The 24,928-nt window shown below is 32.8% G+C and overlaps 3 protein-coding genes across 9 annotated transcripts in view; all 3 read left to right on the top strand.

The window, feature by feature from the left end:
• Nucleotides 1-222: 222 nt before the first annotated feature.
• On the top strand, nucleotides 223-5,864 carry LOC126710291 (TMV resistance protein N-like). The gene is made up of 2 exons (XM_050410700.1): nucleotides 223-638; nucleotides 5,297-5,864. The coding sequence occupies exon 2, from the start codon at nucleotides 5,314-5,316 to the stop codon at nucleotides 5,809-5,811; it is 498 nt and encodes a 165-aa protein (XP_050266657.1). The 5' UTR covers nucleotides 223-638; nucleotides 5,297-5,313; the 3' UTR covers nucleotides 5,812-5,864.
• Nucleotides 5,865-6,006: 142 nt separating this feature from the next.
• On the top strand, nucleotides 6,007-10,597 carry LOC126708452 (disease resistance protein RPV1-like). The gene is made up of 5 exons (XM_050408247.1): nucleotides 6,007-7,196; nucleotides 7,312-7,689; nucleotides 7,792-9,924; nucleotides 10,091-10,152; nucleotides 10,462-10,597. Exons 1-5 carry the CDS (start codon nucleotides 6,201-6,203, stop codon nucleotides 10,595-10,597), a joined length of 3,705 nt encoding a protein of 1,234 aa, XP_050264204.1. The 5' UTR covers nucleotides 6,007-6,200.
• A 391-nt stretch (nucleotides 10,598-10,988) lies between these two features.
• LOC126710286 (disease resistance protein RUN1-like) overlaps nucleotides 10,989-24,928 on the top strand; it is a 56,962-nt gene continuing 43,022 nt past the window's right edge. Inside the window, exons 1-9 of one of the 7 annotated variants that reach the window (XR_007649616.1) lie at nucleotides 10,989-11,108; nucleotides 12,377-12,474; nucleotides 12,601-12,638; nucleotides 13,881-13,998; nucleotides 14,848-14,885; nucleotides 14,983-16,730; nucleotides 17,966-18,054; nucleotides 18,803-18,926; nucleotides 19,516-19,572. The gene's annotated coding sequence lies outside the window, so the exon portion shown is untranslated. The other 6 variants (XR_007649617.1, XR_007649619.1, XR_007649618.1 and 3 more) reach the window with 6 other exon arrangements.

Below are 24,928 nucleotides of genomic sequence, written 5' to 3' on the forward strand. Positions count from 1 at the left end.
GAAAAATAAAACAAAAAAAAGAAAGAAAGAAAAGGGACAGAAAATACTCTTTTATGTATGAGTTTCGATGTAAAAATGAAAAGGCATAAAAGAAAAGGATGGAAAAAAATAATGCTAAAAAATGATTTTTTTTATTATTTTATTTTTTGTAAATTATAAATTATCGATTCATTTGGAATAATTAAAAGTAATTTTACAAAATATCCAGAACCTTTTTTTAATATATTTTTACGAGGTTATAAGAGTAATCTTGTAGAAAAGTTAATCATTTCTTTATTTTTCTTTCAAATCTACAGCTTCCATCCATTTTCCAATTCTCTACTTCCTCTCGTCCAGTACTACCGAACATAATATAAAACGGTTCTAATGAGAAGAAGATGCGGCTAAACTTAAACCTGTAAACACATATCCCTAGACCATTTTGCCTTAAAGCATACCCAACCTGTTTGTCCTCTCCCTTATCTCTATCTTCACTTTTTTTTTTTTTCTTTTCTTCTCTAGCACTTCGTCTACTCCAGATCATTCAAGAAGCTCTCTCTTTCTTTTCTCTCTCTCACAATCAAATTCTCTCTCATACACCTATAGATCACCGGCAGAGAAGTGGAGATCGAAGTTCTACACAGATCGGTGTACTGCAGGTTTTTATTTTTTATTTTTTATGTTTTGATTAGTTTTATTTTATTGTTCAGATTTCAATAGGCTTATGAGAAAGATTGTTTTTGTGTTTCAAATCTTTCGATTGAGTTTTGTGTTTTTGTTATGATTGTGGTATGTTTTAGTGTGTAACCGTTGAGATAGAGAAGCAAGAGAGAGTGAAGAACAAAAGGGAAAGGAATGAGAGAGAAATAATTACTTTTTTATTCAACCGACTATTATTTTAAGGGAGAATATTGTTTAGAGGTGTTACAGTAATTGTTACCGTGCTTTCCATGTTAAGAGAGCTACTGTAGCAAATCTAAAAATTTTTTGGAGATGGAGAGGCTGTTGGAGGGGTTTTTTTTGTGCGTTTGCTCTCCATTTTTGGCTCTAGAGAGCTTATTGTAGATACTCTTAACATAATTTTGAACAGTAAATTTCAATTTTTAAATGATATTATACGTATTTTCATAATTTTTTTTTTTTACGTATTCATAAATTCCGTTTTTATCAACACCATGATTAGAGCAATATTACCAAATACACCATAAGATTCCTGGACATTAAAACTGTTTGGTGGAAAAAAATAAAAAAGGAAGAAGACATTCGGTTAGAAACTTTCATGTAACGTAGCATCACTTTGCAGTTTGCTCCTCAAAAGTTGTGCCCCTCTTCCCCTGTCTCTCTCTTTGAAATTAGTGCAATGTTTTTGGATGTTGGGATTGATACAATAATTGTTCCGTTAGCTGAAGGAAAATTATTGTGTAGACTACTCCGTGCTCTTATATGGAGTAGGATCACACGTTGAGAAGTAGAGTTAGAAATTTCTTACATGCGAGGTTTAGTTGTGCTTGTTCTTTCTCTCCCTCTCTTTCAAGAAAAATTCTGGTAGGCATCCTAAATTTCATTGAAAATTTCATATACTTGCTCTCACAATTTCGTGTTGTGAATCTGTGATGGGAACCAAGAGGTTTAGTCCCAACCGCAATACAAATATTGCGAAGAGGGAGTCATATTTAAAGATAACACTCTTTTTAAAGGAAGGAAAACGAAGTGGAAAACGATTAAAAAATGGGAAAAAACGAGATGAGAAGGGAAAAATATTCTTTATGATTTGAACGTAAAAATAAAAGATAAATTCCTTTTTTGCATTCTAAATTATATCTTATTATATATTTTGTCGTAATTAATAACCTCTATTGTTTGTTTTAGGCTAAAACCAAAAGAGTTTGACGTTAAAAAATTCATTTCTCTCTCTTTTAAAAACAAAACAAGGGGAAGAGGGTAAATTGATATTTGAATATTATATTCCATTAGACTTAATTAAAAAAGCGACAAAAGAGATAAAATGTTACACGCATTTTAGGGGTTTTAGTTTGGGGAGCCGATTTTGTATTCTTGTAGTTCAAGGAGTACGTGTAAAATATGGTATAGGCGATGGTAGAATATTTTAAATTTTTTTAAAATGAAGAGAATGTAAAGAAAAAGATGAAGGAAATAATGATAAAAAATGATTTTCTTTTGTATTTTTGTAAATTAGAAATGAATAATTTATTAGAAAGTATTAAAATTTAAAAATAACTGTACAAAATATTCGAAACTTTTTCATACTTCTACGAGGGTGTAAGAGTAATCTTGTATAGAAGTTAATCATTTCTTCTTTTTTTCTCTCAAATCGGACAGAAAACAAAAGTTAGAAAAATGCGTGGAGCCCACACGACCGCAGCTTTCATCCATCTTTCCATTCTCTACTTCCTTTCATTCTGGGTAATCAAACTTTAAATAAAAGGTTTTAATGAGAAGAAGATGCGCCTATACTCGAACCTGTAAAGCACTGCACTAGTTCTGAACAATGAGACTTCCCCAGAGTTCTGAACGACAGGCTTTAAACGCACACTAGCACGAGATAGACCTGACAACTTATCCCCAGATCATTTAGTCTTAAGGCTGTGTTTGGTTCAGTTTTTTGGAATTGTGTTTTTTTTTTTTTTTTTTTTTTTTTTTAAGTTTTTGCGGTAAGAAATTGGGTTTTTTGAAAAAATGCAGTATTTGATAAAAACCGTTAAAAAATGCTTTTTAAAAAAACTGAGTGTGTGATTAGTAATTATAAAAGTGGAGGTTTGAGTTTTAAATTACCAATAAGAACAAGTTATGTTTGTATATATATATATTTATATATATAAAGGATTCTTTGTTTTAATTATCTCTCCTCATGGACAATGTTTTTAAAAAAATTTCCAATAAAGTCTTTATGACAAGTTGTTAATGGTCGATAAAAAAAATAATGTTATTATTAGGTTCAAATGAGAATCAATAACAACTTATTGTGTAAAATTTATTATGAGATTGTTATGAAAATATTGTGTAAATAATACTATTTTTTTAAGAAAATAGCACTAATTTAAAAAATCCAGAATTACAATAAAACATGACTATATTTATACATTACTATTTGTTTTTAGTTGCGGTTAATCCCAGTATTTGATCCCTTCACTATTTTGAAACTTTTGTTATAATTTATTGTGGCAGTTGTAATTTTCATTTTTACTTCCATATACATACATGAATAGTATTTTCTGCCCTTTTTTTTTCTCTCTTTTTTCCCAAATCTATTTCCAAATTTTTTTTTTCCCTTGAGAGTAATTGATAATCTCACAGCCCCTTAGTAAGTATTTGTATTGTGTTGGACCTCACTTGGCTCCTATCACAGTATCACAGCACAAAAGAGGATGTGTCTAGAATGTTTCTTTACAGAGAGAAAGGAGGATCAAGCACAACTTTTGTGGATCTTTACGCGTATGTAAAAGAATTTCTATTCCTTCTCCTTAACGCGTTTCAATCCACCCAGGAAAATGCGACAGAGGAAATTTCCAAGAAACTTTCGCTACTGGCATGGTGTTTCAGGGGTCACCGACCGTCGATTGCTTAGAAGTAAAAGTTTGTGTTTAGTTTGTTTGAAATTCATTTATTTTGTTTTAATTGAAAACTTTTTGTTGAAAATACTTAAATAAAAGTAAAAATCAATTAAAATAATGTAATAAAATTTATAAATAATATAAAAAAATACAGTTACACATATAAATAGGAATAAAAATAAACTAAATAATAAAATAAATTGACATAATTAAACGTATCAAACAGACGTTGTGCGGAGACTCACTGGAAAGTGGAAATCACATCACAAGGTGACTTTTATGGAAAGAGCTGTGTGAAATGGTGTCTGAGACACTTCATCATGCTTTTCCAAGAAATGGTGTCTGAGACACTTCACTTGCATGTGGAGCGTGAACCTTGGTTACGAAGTCTAGTAATCTTTTAATTCACTCAATATCTATCTTAGATATAAAAATCAAATAAATATAAATAATGTTAGAGATATAAATTTTATAAATTGCTAATTTAGTGTGTAATTATTGGTAAAAAAATTGATATTAATAGTATGTTTAGATGAATATCAATAAAAAATTAGTCATATTAAGATTTTGTAAAAATATTATAAAATAGTTTGTTACTAGTATTACTCCATAAATATATTTTATGCAAAAATTTCATTTATTTTAATATAAAAATTTATTTCTTTTTCAGCCATTTTTCAAAAACTTTCACATAATAATATATATTTTTTATTTTTTTAAAATTAAATTTTTTTTTAATTATTTTTCTCTCATTTCGTATATTCATCAAACAGCATTCCACAACTAAAAATTAAAACCTTATCAGCACCAATATTCTTAAACAATAACACGTGGGTTTTGGTCTTTTGGGTTTTGGTTATGGTCTTAAACATTCGATCGCTGCTTTGTCCTCTTCTTCTTCTCTTCCTTCTTTTTTTATTTTTTATTTTTTATTTTTTAAGTTTTTTCTTTATCTTCCTTTCTCTTGTTTTATGATCTGCCCCTACCCCACGAGAGTTTATTAGTTTTTTACAAATTGACATTCTTTTTAAGGGACTGACACCGGTTTGAACTGTGAAGGTTTAACAAATAGTGTGAAAATTTGAATGTTACTTTTTAACTATTCAAACTCTCTTTTATCACATCAATCAGTAGATTCGAACTAATGCTTAAAAATTATTTTATTTTTTGTAAATTATAAATGAATAATTCATTAGGAAGAATTAAAAGTAATTTTACAAAAATATTCAGAACTTTTTTATACTTTTACGAGGGTACAAGAGTAATCTTGTATAAAAAGTGAACCCTTTTTTTTTCCTTACAAATCGGACAGAAACAGAATTTGAAAAAAAAGTGTAGAATCCACTGGTTCCATTAATTTTCCAATTTTCTACTTCCTCTCTCCAGTACAACCAAACATAATATAAAAGGTTTTAACGAGAAGAAGATGCGCCTAAACTCAAAACCTGTGAGAGCTTCCCGTGAGTTCCCAACTGTGAGACTTCCCTGAGTTCTGAGCAAAAGACTAATAAACACATATATCTAGACCATCTTTACCTTACATACCCAACACTCGCCCGAGTCCCGAACAGTGTGACTTTATTTGCGGTTTCTCTTTCTCATAAAGAACAAAAAAAGGGGGTAATGTTTGACTCATCTGATGAAGGGAGAGATTCAAACCATTGCATCAAATAGTTTTTCTTCTTTCATAATTTATTTTCTTTTCAATTTTCTTTAGTTCTAATTGATTTTTTTTTTCCATGCAGATCTGTTCCTTGATTCAATGGCTTCCAGTTCGTCATCTTTCCCAAGTTCTTCTGTTTCTTCTACCAGCAAATGGACGTATGATGTTTTCCTGAGTTTCAGCGGTGAGGACACCCGCAATACTGCTTCGGACTTTATATATTATGCTTTAGAAGAGAAGGGCATTAAAACTTTCAAGGACGATCGAAATCTTGAGAGAGGAAAAACTATTGAACCAGAACTCCTCAAAGCGATAAAAGAATCCAAATTTGCCGTGGTTATTCTCTCAAAAAATTATGCAGCTTCTACTTGGTGCTTAGATGAACTTGTAGAGATCATTGACCGCGAGAAAAAAATGGAAATGACAGTTTTGCCTGTTTTTTACAATGTCGATCCATCTGACGTGCGAAAACAAATAGGAACTTTGGCACATGCCTTTGTTAAACATGAAAAACAATTCAAGGAGAAGGTGGAAACATGGAAAGGTGCTTTGAGTCATGTGGCCAATATTGCCGGATATCATGTACAGAATAGGTAATTTTTATTTGAAACATACACACACATATATATATATATATATATATATATATTCAGCTGACCCACTTTTATATATGTAACACCATTTAAACCTTTAATTGACATAATTTTTTTTATTTTTTATTTTTTGAAATAAATAAGCCTTCATCGGATCTCATTTAATTTTTGTCATAGTCTATCTATTTACATATTTTTATTTAGTCAACAGATTTGAACAACTAATATCTACCATATTTTTCATGGGACCTATTAATCGATCATCATATCTTGTTCTCTCTTCATTGCAGTCCTCTCTCTACAGCTGTCGAAAGCATTGCGGGACTAATATCACGAAAATTGAGTCGTGAATTCTCAGAAGTTACTGAGGGCTTGGTTGAAATAGAATCTCCAATGTTGGAATTGGAGTCATCTTTAGCTTTTTGGTTAAAGGATGAGGTTCGCTTTATAGGAATTTGGGCGATGGGGGGAATGGGGAAGACAACCCTCGCCGAAGTTGCCTATAAGATGTTTTCTAAAGAATTTGAAGCTTGTTGTTTTATTGAGAATGTTAGGGAAAAATATGAAAAGAAAGGTGAACTTTCACTACAAAAAAATCTTATTTCTCAAATATTAAATGACAGAAATTTGAATATAAAAAATAAATGTGAAGTAGAACAGGTGATCCAGAATAGGTTACGTGGTAAAAGGATTTTTCTTGTTCTTGATGATGTAAATGACTTAAACCAGTTACAGAAGTTAGCTGGGAAGCGGGAATGGTTTGGTCCTGGTAGTAGAATTATCATAACAACAAGAGATAAACACTTGTTAGAGACACATTTAATAGATAAAATATATGAAGTTAAAGCATTGAAAAATGAAGGGGCATTTCATCTTTTTTATTCAAAAGCTTTTAAAAACAAACTTGTCCCAGATGAATATTTAGAACTGTCCAAAGGTTTTTTGAATTATGTTGGCGGTCATCCCTTAGCTCTTACCGTTTTGGGTTCATTTTTGTATAAAAGAAGTGTTGTTGAATGGGAAAATGAGTTTCAGAAGCTCAAAGAACATCCCAAGCCAAATGTTATCCGAGTACTAAAAATAAGTTATGATGGACTTGATGGGCAGGATCAAGAAATATTCAAAGATATTGCATGCTTCTTTAATCGCAAGAAGAAAGATTATGTAGTACAAATACTAAAAAATCATCTGGGCCGCTATCCTTTTATTGGATTAAGCAATCTCATTGACAAATCTTTGTTGAAAATTTCTAAATATAATGAATTGTGGATGCACAATTTAGTAGAAGATATGGGTAGGGGAATAGTTCGTCAAGAGTCCCCTGAGCCTGGGGAGCGCAGTAGACTATGGCTTTATAAGGATATTGATCATGTGTTGAAAAACAATACGGTAAGAGGTTATTTACTTGAGCTCATACCATATCTTCTTATTTAGCAAAGTTGAAATATGAATAATTATGCTAATAGTTTATTTTGCATTTCACAATTTCCTTTTTTATTATTAGGGAACAGGAAATGTTCAAGCCATAGATATAGAGGGAGCCAGGGATACAAGAATTTATCATGAAGAAAAAGAGGCATGTTGTAGACCACAAATGTTAGCTCCATTATTGACACTTCAGGGGTGGGTATGGACTTTCACATCATCCAAAAAACCAGAAGGGCTACTTTGGAACCCTAAAGCCTTTTTGAAGATGCACAATCTTAAATTTCTAAGACTTTGTAGTATTTCCCTGCAACTTGACACTTTACCTTTACCTAATAATTTAAGCTATTTGGAATGCAATGATTATCCTTTAAAATCATTGCATTCTTTGCCAGCTGGGCTTGTTGAACTTCGTTTGCCGCGTAGCAAAATTGAACTACTTTGGAGAGGAAAGAAGGTAAGATTGTCAATAAGTATCTTCATACAAATATGCTTTTAAATTTCAATAAATAGACACTATAAAGTTAATTATTCTAAATTTTTTCTTTTCTTTTATTAGATTTTTAGAAATTTAAAGTCCATTAATATGGATGGCTCCTCGGACCTGATTACCAGCGCTAACTTCAATGGAGTCCAAAATCTTGAGGAATTAGTTCTTGCAAGGTGTCCAAATTTACGCGAGCTTCACCCATCCATCGGAAAACTGAAAAAGCTTAAACTTCTTGATCTACAAGAGTGCCCAAAACTAACTAGTCTTCCAGACAAGTTTGAAATGGAGTCTCTTGTGACTCTTAATCTTACTCATTGCTTAAAAGTCAAGAAAATTCCAGAATTTGTAGGAAACATGGATCTCTTACAAGAACTTCTTTTAGAAGGCACTGCTATTATAGAATTACCTTCATCAGTTGAATGTTTGACTAGCCTTAATATTTTGATCTTGCATAATTGCAAAAATTTAGTGTGTCTTCCTAACACCATTTGTAGCTTGACATTGCTTAAAAATCTTGATCTTTTTGGATGCTTAAAATTTGACAAATTGCCAGAGGACTTGGGGAATCTTGTAAGTCTAAAGAAGCTTGATTTGAGTGGAACAGCTATAAAAGAGCTGCCTTCATCAGTTGAATTTTTGATTGGCCTTACTTCATTGGATCTAACAGATTGCAAAAATTTTGTGCTTCTTCCAAGCACCATTTGTAGTTTGAAGTCACTAGATGAAATTATTCTTTCTAGATGCTCAAAATTTGACAAACTGCCAGGGGACTTGGGGAATATCATAAGTCTAAAGAAGCTTGATTTGAGTAGAACAGCTATAAAAAAGCTGCCTTCATCAGTTGAATTTTTGATTGGCCTTACTTCATTGGATCTAACATATTGCAAAAAATTTGACAAATTACCAGAGGACTTGGGGAATATCGTAAGTCTAAAGAAGCTTTGTTTGAGGGGAACAGCTATAAAAGAGCTGCCTTCATCAGTTGAATTTTTGATTGGCCTTACTACATTGGATCTAAGATGTTGCAAAGAGTTTGTGCTTCTTCCGAGCACCATTTGTAGTTTGAAGTCATTAGATGAAATTTTTCTTTCTGGATGCTCAAAATTTGACAAATTGCCAAAGGACTTGGGGAATATCGTAAGTCTAAAGAAGCTTAATTTGAGTGGAACAGCTATAAAAGAGCTGCCTTCATCAGTTGAATTTTTGATTGGCCTTACTACATTGGATCTAACAGATTGCAAAGAATTTGTGCTTCTTCCAAGCACCGTCTGTAGTTTGAAGTCACTAGACTCAATACAGCTTTCTGGAACAGCTATAAAGGAGTTGCCTTCATCAATTGAATTTTTGATTGGCCTTACTTTATTGTCTCTAAGAGATTGCAAAAAGTTTGAGCTTCTTCCAAGCACCGTCTGTAGTTTGAAGTCACTAAACAAAATATGGCTTTCTAGATGTCCAAAATTTGTCAACTTGCCAGATAACATTGGGAATCTCAAACGTGTGAATTGGCTTGATCTCGAAGGAACAGCAATAGAAGTGTTGCCATCATCTGTTGGACGTTTGGCTGCCCTTTCTTATTTAAGCCTAAAAAATTGCAAAAATCTTGTGTGTCTTCCAAGCACCATTTGTAATTTGAAGAGAGTAGGGTATCTTATTCTTACTGGATGCTCAAAAATTACCAACTTGCCAGAGAACTTGGGGAATATGGAAAACCTAAGCGATCTTTTTTTGGATGGAACTGCTATAAAAGAGTTACCTTCCTCCACCATTCACCTTAAAAGGCTCAACAAAGTATCTTTCGAGGGATGTCAATTGTCATCATCTTCATTGACTTCTATGCCGAGAAGTAAAACGATAGATCTCAGTGACTGCAACCTTTCGGCAATTCCAAGCGGTATTGACCGCTTCTCTAGAACGGAGCTTCAAAATTTATATCTAATGGGAAATGATTTCGTTTCCCTTCCTGAAAGCATCTCTCAATTCTCTAGACTAGAATATCTTTACTTGGATGGTTGCAAAAGCCTTCGATCATTATCAAATATTCCGTCAAGAGTTTATCATATATATTTAGGCAATTGTACTTCACTGGAGAGATTGCCAGAACCACCAATTGATTTCTTTTCATTTTTTGGGAAATTCACTGTCCAGTGTTTCAACTGCTTCAAATTGGCTTACAATATTCAAACCTTCAGTAACATTTTTCAGGTATCTCTCTCTCTCTCTCTCTCTCTAATCTCTACGTGTGTTTTCTAAATATCACCTACTTGGGAAACTACGCTAATTTTCTTTAGGTATCTATCTCTGTCTCCATCTGTGTGTGTTGGGTTTTATTTATTTATTTATGCCTAAGATCATGGTTTGTATATTTCAGGGACAAAGTAGTCAACAATTTGAGAAATGTTATATTATTCCTGGAAGGGAAATTCCGAAATGGTTTGAAGAAGTGAACATATGTGATACTTCAGTTGTCCCTCTTAATTATTTTTTTATGGGACCTACGACTTATAAAATAAAAAAAAAAGTGAAGATACAATTGCCTGGGTCTGCGACTGGGTGTGATGAGTGGAGGGGAATTGTTTTGTGCGTTGTTTTTTTACCCTCCGAGCGTGTACCTAGATACCAACTGGTCCGTTACATTGGAGTAGAGGGATGCGAAATGAAGCGTTATGTGTTCCCCGGTACTAACCCTACGTTTAGGTCAAAATATGGTAAAGTTGATTCGCATCACCTTTGGCTGCGCAGTTTTTCCAAGAACAATTGCCGCTTTCCGAAAACTCCTGGCTGCTTTATTGATGAGAAGGGATTCCATCAAGTTGAGCTTGAAATAGTTACCCAGGGCGGCGTGGAGGTGGAGAAAATTGGGTTTCGTGTGGTATAAAAGCAAGACATTGAAGATCCCTATTGAGATGTGAAATAGAGTATGATGACACTTTCTTCAGTTGGTGATGAAATCTAGGGTTTGAAGATCCCAACCAAAATAAGCGAAGCCCATGATGAGGATGATGGGGAATTCTTTTCCTTCACTTCTTTAACCTGTGAGTTATCAACTTTCTTCCTACCATTATAAATCACTTTTCTTTTTTGTGTGCTGCATATGTAATGCTCTGTTTCTTTTTCTTTTTGTTTTGGCTAAGCATATGTAATGCTCTGTTAAACTTCTACCAACATTCAAATGCATATTGAGATTTCTTGTCCCTCTGTAACGGTTTTTATTTTTGTAATTCTTGTTACTGTCCGACGTATATAATAATGCTTTCTTTTTTCTTTACCGGCATTTGGGTCTGTGGTTCATGCTAAAGAAATTTACAAAAGACACCTTGCCTGGTTCAGATGTTAATTTTGCTCTATGATTTGCACACCTACGTACAATTGAAGTTAGATAAAGAAACGTTATCAAAAAGTGAATTGAAGTTTGCAAAAATTTTATTTTTTTTCCTGTTTGGTAGTCAAAGAATGAGAAGTTAATAAATGGGTAACTATTCAATATTTATACTATTCTCGTGTGAGAAGCTAATATTATCCCAAAATATTATAATTTTTCAAAAGAATTGTGTTATAATTTAGTATGCACTAACACTTTCTTTGAATTTTCACCGTATCCTTTTTTTGGTGCAAAGGACACATGTTTATATATATATATATATATATTTAAATATATGCCAGGGGATGGTATGCGGAAACTAGCAACTCCACAACCAACACCCAAAACATGAATTACCCTGTAGAACGTAGATCAACTGTCTCACTGGTAGTCATTCTTCTCAACCTGAATTTACAACAATATTAAGTGAAGTTTAAATTATGTTACTAAAAACAAAAACCATTGATCCTGACACAAAATTCAAAGTAATAAATACAAACACATGTCATGACTTATGAGTCTTGTAATTAAGTAAAGTTTGAATGTTTGCAATATATGATTTTAAGTCTTAATAGGCCTTGTTAAAAGGTGAACTATTGCGTATTGCTTTTGTTTGTTATATCAACTAAAGATTCACCGTCACTGACAGTGAGACATTGAGTCTTATACATAGATGTTATTTATTGTAATATAGGCCATAGATTCTGAATCTACGCCCCCTTTATGCTATTTCCAATTCCCGTAGTAAATAATATGCTTAAGGACTTATGCAGTGTTAAGATCTAGATATAATTAAAATTTGCCTATTAACCTTGGATGTTTTATTGCTGCCCAAAGAACAGGTTTTACTTTACTAATTGTTGCTTGAAAGTTGTGACTCAACAAAGTTGGTGATTTGAGATAGGTCTTGTATTAGCCAATGGCTGTTGGGTTTAATGTCACTTCCACCTCCTACAAGAATGGGATGGTGGGTGAGACCGCAGGTTCAAATGTTGATGGGTTTGTGGTTTAATTACTTAGCAAAAACTCATTAGAAAATAGTCTTATATAATGCTGCTGCTGCTGCTTTTGCTGTTGGTGTTTTGTGTTTGTGTTTTCATTTTCCTTTTGCAAATGATCCTTGGATCAAATTCCATCTGCTCCCTACCTAAATAAGAGGTGGAGGATAGCTTATGGGTTGAATCCCATGCAGGTGTGTGAGTTCTAGTTACCCATATAAAACAAGTGTTTTCCTTTTCCTTTTATGTTAGTTTTTATTTTCCCAGTCAGAAAGATAATTTTGTCTTGCCTTTTTAGGCTTATCAAAGAGTTCGACAGACAAGCCAAGGATTTGGAGGGTAGAAATGATCCAGACACTAACAAGATGCTGAATGATAAAAAAAAAAAAGTCAATGGTGTGTTGTTATCTTTATTTCTAGTTAGCCTTAGATATTATAGATTTTTGCCAAAATTTTAGTTCTGTGTCAGTTGATTAAATCTTGCATCCTAAATGTAATGAATGATGTTCATACTCTATGCAGATCAAAGAGTTGAATTCATATGTTGCTCTTAAAAAGCAGTAAGTTAACATCAGTCAGAATTTACCATTATTTTCAGTTCTTAAAGCAGCAGAGATAATTTTATCCACCTGAAATGCATCTGACTTGTCATAAACTCTATTTTTAGTATTTTTATTTTCTTACTATTAGTTTTTTAATGCTTTATGTTGCCCCCTTTGTCCTGAACTATTTTTTGTGTGTCCCAAATTGAGTGCCAAATCGTAGAAAACTATGCATTAAAATGATCAGTTTTCCGTATTACCTTCTGTCAAATAAATCTAAATGCATAAGAGAAGCCAATTCAAATTGGTGACGCACATTTTTTGTTACATTGTTTTACAACAAAGGTAATTTTTAAATCCACTATATATATATCATGTGTCAATGCATTAAGTGTCTTAAATTAACTTTGTGCTTTCTCAAATGTGAAACATAATTTGGGACATTGGTTTTATAGTCATAAATCATAATGGAATCTATACACATTGCTGGCCTCTCCACAGTTCATTAGCTGACAAAAGCCTCAAAGTTACGGTTAGATGATACAACGTACCAATCATTGGTTGAAAACACATTATTTTTGCTGTTTCAAGTGAGGGTGGCACCTACTGTGAACAAGATGACAGAAGTAGCATAAAATGGCTAGGCCTTGTGCAATGAAGATGTAATAATTGCACCGGTAAGAAAGAGTGATTTGATCAAGTTGAAGGAGCAAAAAGGGTTAGAGAGGCAAAAATAACATCGGTACAAATAGCAAAAAAAGGAAATGATAAATAGATTAGAGCACTTGAAGTTAGATTTGATTTGGTGGGATGGAGAAAAAAGATACATGTGCCGACTTTCTATGAATACAAGATTCATTATTTGGGAATGAGAGCAGAAAGGAAAGTGGGTGCATTTTTTTGGCTGCAATAGAAAATTAAGAGAAGCGTGAGTAGGCTGCTTTATATAATATTTCTCACTTTGCTGAAGACATACACCTAATGTAGTCCAAATAAGCAAGTATTATTTGGATCACATGGGCAGACAATCTGAGCTCTTTTCATAAGAAATCTCAACTAACTAGTGTAGTTGAAGAGCGAGAATAATATTGTAGTTACAGCTCTTATTCATTACTGTGTTGACAGACTTAAATTTTATAGGGTTAAAAAATGGTTAAAGAAGAATATATATTATTTCTTTTTAAAAGGTAGTTATGTGATAACCAAGAAATTACTTCTATGCTTTGTTGTAATGGTGTACTTTTATCTCTTGTTTGCCAGTTCCTCATGCGGGATTTGGATTGGGCTGTGAAAGGCTTGTGCAATTTGCTACAGGAATAGAGAATATAAGAGACACAATCCCTTTCCCTCAGACGCCTGGTTCAGCTGAATTTTAATGGTGAAGTTGTGCATTTTTTTTGTTCTCTTATTGTAGTCAACCACAGCATCATTTTTTTACCTGTCCTGCTCCTCATCTCCTTAAGTAAATTCAATTTGAATCACCTTCTCTGTTTAACACTCATATGCATCAAAACTTCAAACTACATAGGAAGGCTACCAAAAAAAGAAGAAGAGGGATTAATGGAGTTGGCCCAATCGGTTGGGACCAATGCTTGGATTATCTTCTGGTCAATGTTGCCTAATCTGAAAAATGTTGATAATTGTGAAGTGATCATATATTTATCTGGAAGTTATAAAAAAAAAAAAATTTGTATTTTTGTATGACATTCATCTGAAACTCATTGAGTTCTTGTGTGTCATATTATCATTTATTTTGTTTTCAAATCTTTTGCATCATTGAATAATTACTTGAATGCTTCTTATTCTTTTCCTAGGATTTACTTTCAATTTGTTGTGGATACAAAAATGCATCAATTCTTTGAAAACAAGAGAATCGATCTCTTTGAAGGGGGGCACCAAAGAATATAAATAATGCCTAGCTACATCTTTTTCGCTGATGTGTCTACTACTCTTGTCAGCCTTTCATGCTAAAATCAGAGTTAGTTATGGGTTTAAATTTTCATACAACCCTATGGCTCATACATTTTTGTTGTAATGCTTGGATGATTAAGGATACCTGATAAACACATGTCTATTTGGTTGTGGATTTGTCAAGGAATTTTGTCTAATAGAAAATATTATAGTAGTTTCTGTATGTAATGAAAAGATGCCAGATTCATGTACATCACAGTGAAGTTGGTTTGGGTAGCTACTTTAGTGATTGAGTTTGATGTAATGCATATTACAGATGAAGTTACCGTGGATGGCTGCTGTCTGTTGGTGCAAGTAACTATTCAAAACCCTCTGAGCTTGGCCAATTTGATGGCTTTAATCTTTGTGGACGCTATATTGATGATTTTATAATTTTTTTTTTATTTTTGAGAATTCTTTGTATGCAATGTAGTGAGTGCACAATAGCTACCTGGAGCATGGAGGTGGAGACAGTAGGGTTCCGTTCGTTAAACAAGCAAGACATCAAAGAGACATAGATTGTGAGGAATCCAGTCAAGGAGATTTTTTTTCCCTCTTCTTTTACCTGTGAGTTATCATCTTTCTTCCTACCATTATATAATCTAGTTGTTTCCTTCCTCTCTTTTTTTTTTTCCTGGACATATACTAACATGTCTTTTTCTGTTAAACTTCTACTACTATACAAATGCATATTGAGATTTCTTATTTCTCTGTTAACGGTTTGTTGTAATTCTTGTTTTTCTTTTTCTCCAACAGTCCGACATATATAATAATGTTTTCTTTTTTCCTTACTGGCATTTGGGACTATGATTCATATTGATTTACAAAAAGGCACCTAGCTCGGCTCCTTAGATGTTGATTTTGCTCTATGATTTGCACACTTACATGTAATTGAAGTTAGATAAAGAAAAGTAATGAAAAAGTGAATTGAAGTTTGCAAAACTTTTTTTTCAGTTTGGTAATCAAAGAATGAGAAGTGAATAAATATTACAATTTTTCAATGGAATTGTGTTATAATTTGTACAATGAATATGCTGTATTTAGTGTGCACCAACACTTCCTTTGGGTTTTCATCATATCATCTTTTGGTGCAAAGCACGTGTTTGTATATCCTAGGGGATAGTATGTAGAAACTAGCAACCCCACAACCAGTGTCCATAATGTGAACTACCCTGCAGACAGATTAACTGTCTCACTGGTTGTCATATTTCTTAACCTGTCATGACATGTCGTGACTCATGAGGCTTGTAATTCAGTAGAGTTTAAATGTTTGCAGTATATGGTTTAACTCTTAATAGGCCTTGTTAAAAGGTGAGCTATTGCATTTCGATTATGTTTGTTGTATCAACTATAGATTCACTGTCACTCATAGTGAGACATTGAGTCTTATACATAGATGTTATATATTGTAATGTAGGACTGAGATTCTGGATCTACACCCCATTTAAGCTATTTCCATTCCAATACTGAACATCCTGTAAAACTCAGTAAATAATATGCTTAAGGACTTATGCAGTGTTAAGATCTAGATATAATTAAAATTTGCCTATAACCTTAGGTGTTTAATTTCTGCCCAAAGAAAAGGTTTTACTTTACTAATTGATGCTTGAAAGTGCTACTTAATAACAAAGCTGGTGATCTGAGATAAGTCTTGTATTATCCAATGGCTGTTGGGCTTCGTGGCACTTCCACCTCCCATAGGTATGGGATGCTGGGTGAGGTCGCTGGTTCAAACATTGATGGGTATTTGGGATAATATTAATGGCTTAGCAAAAACTTATTAGAAAATAGCCTTTTTTTTGCTAAGCTAGAAAATAGTCTTATATAATGCTTCTGCTGCTGCAGTTAATGTTTTGTGTGTGTTTTCATTTTCCTTTTGCAAATGGTCCTTGGATCAAATACTGTCTCCTCCCTATCTAAATAAGAGGTGGAGGATAGCTCCTGGATTGAATCCCAAGCAGGTGTGTGAGTTCTAGTTACCCATATAAAACAAGTGTTTATCCTTTTCCTTTTTTGTTAATTTTTACTTTCCCAGTCAGAAAGATAATTTAGTCTTGCTTTTTCAGGCTGATCAAAGTGTTCAACAAACCAGCCAAGGATTTGGAGAGTAGAAATCATCCGGACACTAACAAGATGCTGAACAAGAAAAAACAGTCAATGGTGTGTTGTTATCTTTATTTCTATTTAGCCTTAGATATTATAGATTTTTTTCCAAAACTTTAGTTTTGTGTCAGTTGATTAAATCTTGTATTCCAAATGTACTGAAAGATGTTCATACTCTATGCGGATCATAGGTTGCTCTTTATAAGCAGTAAGTTAACATCAGTCACAATTTACCATTATTTTGGTTCTTACAGCAGAGATAATTTTGTACACCTACAATGCATCTGACATGTAAAAACTCTATTTTTAGCATGTTCTTTTCTTACCGTTAGTTTTTTTAATGCTTTAGAGCATTCACAACAATGATGGTAAAATGAATGAAATGCTATTTTTATAGCTCCAAACACTAAAAACATGCTCCATCAAAGATGCTATATCTAAAAAAAAATTGACAACTAGCTACAGTGAACTGCCCCTTTTGTTTTAAATTTTGTGCTTTCTCAAACGTGACACATGATTGGGGACATTGGTTTTATAGTCATAAATCATAATGGAATCCATAAACATAGCTAGCCTTTCCACAGTTTATTGGTTGACAAAAGCCTCAAAGTTACAATTAGATGATATAAGGTGCCAACTGCCAATCATTGGTTGAAAAGACATTATTTTTTCTGTTTAAAGTGAACGTGGCACCTACTGGCTACTGTGAACAAAATGAGGGAAGCAGCACAATTGGGTAGGCCTCGTGCAATGAAGGTGTAATAATTTCACTGGTAGAAAGAGTGGTTTGATCATGTTGAAGGAGCAAAAGGGTTAGAGAGAGGCAAAAATAACATCAGTACAAATAGTGAAACAGGAAATGAAAAATAGATTGGAGCGCTTGAAGTTGTATTTGATATGTTGGGATGGAGAAAAAAAAAAAAAAAAAAAACGTTTCGACCTTCTACAATCAAGGGTTAATGGAGTTGGCCCCAATTGGTTGGGACCAATGCCTGGCTTAATTATGTTGAGTTGAGTATTTATTGGATGAGTCAAGATATTGGATTGTCTTCTGGTCAATGTTGCCTAATCTGAAAAATGTTATTAATTGTAAAATGATCATATATTTATCTAGCAGTTATTAAAAAAAAAAAAAAAATCATATTTTTGTTTGACATCCATCCGAAACTCATTGGTTCTTGTGAGTTGTGATATCATTTCTTTTGTTTTCAAATCTTTTGCATCACTGAATAATTACTTGAATGCTTCTGATTCTTTTCTTAGGATTTATTTTCAATTTGTTGTGGATACAGATATGTGTCAAATCTTAAAAACAAGAGAATTGATCTCTTTGATCATGGCACTGAAGGATATGGGGAAGATAATGTCTTACTAGCATCGTGTAAGTTTACATCTTTTTCACCCATGTGCTAGGTGTCACTAATGTGTCTACTACTCTTGGCTGCATTTCATGCTAAAATAAGAGTTATTTATGGGTTTAAATAGTAATACAAACCTATGGCTCATGCATTTTTGTTGTAATTCTTGGATACCTGATAAAGACATTTCTATTTGGTTGAGGATTTGTCCTGGAATTTTGTCTAATAGAAATAGTTATAATAGTCTGTATCAGATGAAAAGATGCCAGCTTCATATGCCTCACAGTGAAGTTGGTTTGGGTAGCTACTTTAGTGGTTGTGTTTGATGTAATGTATATTACAGATGAAGTTACCGTGGATGGCTGCTATTTGCTGGTGCAAGTAACTCTTTAAAACCCTAAGCACTTGGCCAATTGATGGCTTTAATGATATTTTGATGATTTTATATATATATATATATATATTGAGAATTCTTTTTATGCAATTTAGTGAGTGCACAAACACACACATGATAAGTTAAGATAGAAATGATAATATGAAAAAACCACTCTCATTGGCGTCGTGAAATCAGAGTCACAGTAGTATTGTGTCTAAAGTATATTTGTTAACATCTACCTTTTTTTATGGTTCAGAAATTGTAAATTGCTGCTTCTAAAGTAACCAATGCATACCTTTAAGTTTAATCTGGAATCATGCCCTATGTTTGATATATTTCATATCAATATATGTTGCTTCAAGTACTTTATAGTTTATATCTTAAATGTTTCTCAGTTATGAAGCATATTTAATGCTAAGGCAGTGGCTATATGCATGCTGCCATGACAAATCAACAGCTAATGGATAGTGGAAACCGGATGATGGATGAGACTGATCAAGCCATTGGAGGTCAAAAAAGGTTGGATTATCTCTGATGATCATTTTGTGAGGAAATTAGTTTTATTTATTTTGGTGAGTTGAAAAGGGATAAGTTTTGTAGGCTATTTTGAAGTGTGATCATCATTTCCTCTCATTCTTTTCTATTTCTTTATAGAAGGTTACAGGTGGAATTGTATCTTGTATTTCTAAAACGTACTAATTTTTTTGCTCTGCCTTGAACATCACTTGCACTAGTTTGCATCAAGACCTGAACAAATTATGGAATATTTATTTTGAAGTGTGATCATTATTTCCGATCATTCTTCTCTCTTTCCTTGTAGAAGGTTATAGGTGGAATTGTATCTTGTATTTCTAAAACGTACTAGTCTTTTTAGCTCTGCCTTGAGCATCACTTGCACTGGTTTGTATCATGACCTGAACAAATTATGGAATGTCTTTAACTAACTCATATCTCCCCCCACACCCACACCCCCACCCACACCCTCCCTCCCCCCCCCCCCCCCCCCCAAAAAAAAGAGCAAGAAAACATAAAAGTAGTTTTACTGTTCAAAAAAGTATGGAATCATCACAAAAGAAAAATAAATTCGGTATCTCCTTGTTTGTGGTAGACTGTACAAGACACCATCAATGTTGGAACAGAAACTGCAGCAGCACTCAAGGATCAGGTGTGTAATTTGTCAGCTTAAAAAAAATGGATTTCACGGCAGTTTAATATTTCATATTGAATTAAAGACTCTGTGTCTCTCCCCTACAGTTTTTCTCTTGTTTCGTTTAATCTTTCAAAAAATTTCAATGCCATGGAAACTAAAGAAATCGATTATATTTATGTTTAGACTGAACAAATGAGTTGGGCTGCTAAGTGTTAATGAGCTGGACTATCCATTTCTTGATCAAGAATGCTTCTCAACTTGTGAAGGAATTTGGTAGGCAGGTCAATCTCCGAAAGTGTATCTTCTTCCTGTTCTCGTCATATATTGACTATTAGTTATATGTTTTACTTACCTCGTTTATTTCTTTAGGTTGCAACTGATAGGTGTATTATGGCATTACTCTTCCTTATTATTGCTGTTGGAGTCATGGCCATCATTATTGTAAAGGTAAGATAGCTTATCATCCATTTTCTTTGCCATTAACAAAATTTAATTTTCTAAATAGTTGATTTTGCCTTTGCCATCTGATTACAAATTGGAACCAAATCCTTGACACTATTGTTTTTAAATGTATATAACTGTATATGGTTTTGCATTACCTTGTTTTATGCTTCAAGTGGACCTTTTATAAATAAGTTGATCTGAGATTGACCTTGTTTGTATAACCCTTACTTGCTTAAAAGTTGCAGGAAGATACTTTTATAATGCCAAATGTTGTAGTTAAATGTAGTGAATCTTAGTGATTTTTTGCTTACCAAATAAAAAATAAAAGAATCTAATTCTGTATATCCTCTTTTTTTTAAAATAATAATCACTTTACTAAAAACAAAAGAAAAAAAGAAGACAAACACAAGTGCATGAGTGGGTAAAAGAGTTAAATTTAATAGTTGTCACATTTTCATGTCCATTGGTAATGCACTGATTGCAACTTGATGTCATCTTGGAACTTACAGATTCTTTTGGAACTTAACTACTTAAGTTGCATATAAGTTTGAGTTCGAGGATGAATCGTTTGGTTGTTTTCATAACTGCATTGTCCAGAAAATTTGTTTTACGGTTCTTAGATCATTTAAGAACCTTTTACTGCTTCTATGTTATTCATTTCAACAGGTCTTACACCTTGTATAGCGAGAGGGTGTCTTAAGTCACCAAGAACATTCCATGTTTTGCAAGTCTCATGTGACTGCCAAAAGCCATTAATAACTTGAGAAACAGCTGGCTTTATAAGAGTGCATTGCCCATTTCTTTCCATTTGGTTAAATGAATTTTTTAGTGAATTATTTATTTTTTTATTTTATTTCAGCTCGTGAATCCAAACAACAAGGACATCAGGAATATTCCAGGATTTGCCCCACCAGCAATGGGTTGGAAATTACTTTGGAGTGCTTGTTATAAATTTAGAAAAGGATCATCGAATGAGATTGCAATGATGATTTTCCATCTCATGGATGGAACATCAGCTTAGTTCGTGATGCTGCTGGTAACGCCTGTTTTATAGAGCTGGTCTAGACTCTAGTTGAGTGTGGATTTCTTTCTAGTAATTTTTCTGCAGAGTGATCATACTTTCCCGAATATTAGTCTCTCAAACTACTGCTGGGATTCATTAGCTCCAATTGGAAGTGGTCTGTGTGATTATTTCTTCCCCGACTGAAAAACCATTCCTATTTGAGGGAAACTGGAAAAATGTGTAGATCGTGTTGTTTCACACCATGATTTGCTACACTTATAAGATATTTGGTCTGCACTTCATAATATATTTTTGGAAATTTTTGTTATTTACTGTTTATTTTGCGATATCTTATGTACTATTTTTTTTAAAAAAAAATGATAGTTATAAGTTATAACAATGGGAGAGGAATTCAAATCCCTGTTCTCTTCATAAAGGAGAGTAGGTAACGTTGCTGATTTACAAGGCATATCTTATGTCCTATTGATTCCCTGCTGTTCTATATTTTGTCTTCTTCATCTATATGCATCCACCATGTATAGAGATGAAATTGAAGGTTGGTGGAAAGTCCCAAAAAAATAATAATAATTAAAAAAAAAAAAAAAAAAAAAAAGCTTTGTCGAAAGATGAACATATGGTTAGTCCTCCCCCCCCCCCCCCCCCCCCTCTCTCTCTCTCTCTTAACACAATTGAATATGATCACACCCAACATTGGAAAACATGCAGGAATTACATTTGAAATTGCTAGTTAAACATGTTGGACATGTTCATTGTGAAATAATGAAACTAATACTGCATACACCTGTGATATTCATCCAAAATTTTACAAAGGAAATTACTGCTGTAATATTGTTGCCATTAGACAAAGACAACCTACGGTTACTACGGCTATGTAGTCAACAAACATGCCTCAAATCCCATGGATGGCTTTAAATTCAAAATGACAAGTAGTCATCCCGTTAATTAATAGTGAAACTCTTCAGAAGGACAAAATCTTCTACGAGAAAAGAGCAATGCTATAAACAACAATTTTCACAACTATATTTTATAACAATTGAGTAGATAAAGTTTTTACTATCTTATTTGAATTTATTATTAACTTCATTTTTTTTCCTACTAAGAACAATTTGTTACCTCAACAGTTGACAAAAATTTTTGTGTATGTAGTATTCATGAGAATAACAATTATTTATTGGACAAGCAAATCTATTCCCAACTTTTGTGGGCGATTTCCTTGGATTGGTGATTTTCACCATAAATATCTCCTCGGTAACAATGCAGGGCCATTGTGTTTTTCACTTCTTGAAGCTTAAAAACTTAGGTTCTTTACAAATATAATGTTTGAATAAACATATGCAAATATGCAATACTAGAGAGTAATTTTCAACTTGTCAACATAAGTGTATGCAGAAGTTTTTTTTTTTTTTTTTTTTTTTTTTTTTTTTTGAGGGACGAAACATGGAAATTTTTCATTAATGAAAACCAACAATGTCAGCTTGGACAATAGAAAACAAATGCGGTGGAACATCATTCATCCACACAACAAAATCAGAAATTTCTATAGCATATTGTGCTAATGAATGAGTAACCTTATTACCTTCTCTCTTTACATGAGAGTAACGTAATTGATTATAACAACTCGCATCAAAACGAATATCATCAAAAGTTAAACCTATTAAAAGTTTAAGATTAGTTAATTTAACTTTATATCAAACAAGAGTTGATTAAACTAGATATTAGATAACATCTTTAGGTTTGATTTTTGTTTTTTGGTTGAGCAATAACTTGTTATAAAATTTGTTGGTTAACTTATTATTTTATGGATAATGTTTTCCTCCGAAATGGATTTGAGATGTCTCTTTCAAGGTATCCGTTATGGTTCATAAAACCATTCAGCTATATTAAATCACATGATTTATAAAATTATTTAAATAAGACACATGACTATTAAGATTATCACTACAATTACTCTTGATAATTTTGTGGTTTGAGGAAAACTATGCCATTCTTTTCTCCTAAAAGAAATAGCATGAATACAATTTCTTACCCCCTTCACTAATTTATGAAAATTATAAATAATTGAATTATAATTAAGAATATATTATTTTAGTTAATTAAATAGATGGATTTTAATTATGACTTACAAAGATTATATTTATCAACCGCATATTGTTAATCACATGTCATTTTTACTACAATATGGATGGTTTATACTATCAATAAATTAAAAGTAATTTTTTGATATCTTATACATATATTAACAAACTTAGATAACCCCAATCTTAAATCAAGATCATATTCATAAGCTTGTTAACAAACAAACTATTATATTTTAATTTTGAATTGTTTAATTGTCAAGTCCAAATTGAACATTACCTGCATATGGACTGCTCGACCTATTTAGATGTGATAATTCTGATCTTGGGGGAGGGAGGGGGGGGGGGGTGGGTTGGGGAACAGGAAAATAAAGAGAAAGAATTAATAATAAATATTACTTTCTTTTTTTTTTGAGCTGGACTCTATCCATTTCCCGATCAAAAAAGCTTCTCAACTTGTGAAGGAACTTGGTAGGCAGGTCAATCTCTAAAAGTATCTTCTTCCTGTTCTTGTCATATATTGACTATTAGTTGTTACATATTTTACTTACCTCGTTTATTTCATTAGGTTGCAACTGATAAGTGTAATATGGCATTACTCTTCCTTATTGTCGTTGGAGTCATAGCCATCCTTATTGTTAATGTAATATTATTATCTTTCATTTTCTAAATATTTGATTCTGCTATTGCCATCTGATAACAAATTGGAATCAAATCCATGACGCCCCTTTAGTATATAGATCTGGCTTCACTATTGTGAATACTACCCCCCCGCGCAACCTTTTTTGTGGCTGTGGAGGCCCACTTGCCTATTGTTTTTAAATGTGTCTAACTATATACATAGTATTGCCTAACCTATTTTTATGCTTCAATTGGGGCTTTTATAAGCAAGCTGATCTCAGGTTGACCTTGTTTGGTTAACCCTTATTTGCTTAAAAGCTGCAGGAAGAGACTTTTATAATGCCAAATGGTGTAGTTAATCGTAGTGAATCAAAGTCATTTTTTGCTTACCCAATTAAAAAGTACAAGAATCTAATTCAGTATATTCTTTTGATTTAAAAATCATAATAACTCCACTAAATAAAAAGAAAAGAAGAAGACAAACACAGTGCATGTGGGTGTAGAAGAGTTGATCTAATTGTTTTCAGATTTTCATGTTCGTTGGTAATACACAGATTGCAACTTGATGTCATCTTTAGGAGAAGTTCAATTCCTTTTCCTTCTGAATTGATTCCTTGTCCACCACATTTGCAGAGGGAAACAATAATTTGAATTTTCTTATTTCAGTTGGATATAGTTTGATGAATGCTACAGACTGATCATAAAATTGGTGGAGATCGGCTTCAGTTGAAAACCAGTAAAATTTATACATATTTATGGGAAAATAAAAAAAGAAGTTGGAACTTACAGATTTTTTGGAACTTAACTACTTAAGTTGCATATAATATTTAGTTCAAGGATGAATCGCTTGGTTGTTTTCATAACTGCATTGTCCAGAAAGTATCTATTTCAATGCCTTTAAGATAGGTTTATATTTTTTGGGGGAGATAACCTTCTAGAGCTTCTATATTATTCATATCAACAACAACATGTCTTAAACCTTGCATAGTGAGTTGGTGTCTTAATCATTAAGAACATTCCATGTCTTTGCAGTCTCATGTGACTGTCAAAAGCCATTAGCTTGTGAAAGAGCTGGCGGTATAACGCTGCATTGCCCATTCCTTTCAATTTGCTTAATTTTTTTTCGTGAAATATTTATTTTTATGTCTCAGCTTGTGAACCCAAACAACAAGGACATCAGGGATATTCCAGGATTAGCCCCCACCAG

This window comes from Quercus robur, chromosome 12 (assembly GCF_932294415.1).
Source record: "Quercus robur chromosome 12, dhQueRobu3.1, whole genome shotgun sequence".
In the NCBI taxonomy this organism is placed as follows: Eukaryota; Viridiplantae; Streptophyta; class Magnoliopsida; order Fagales; family Fagaceae; genus Quercus; species Quercus robur.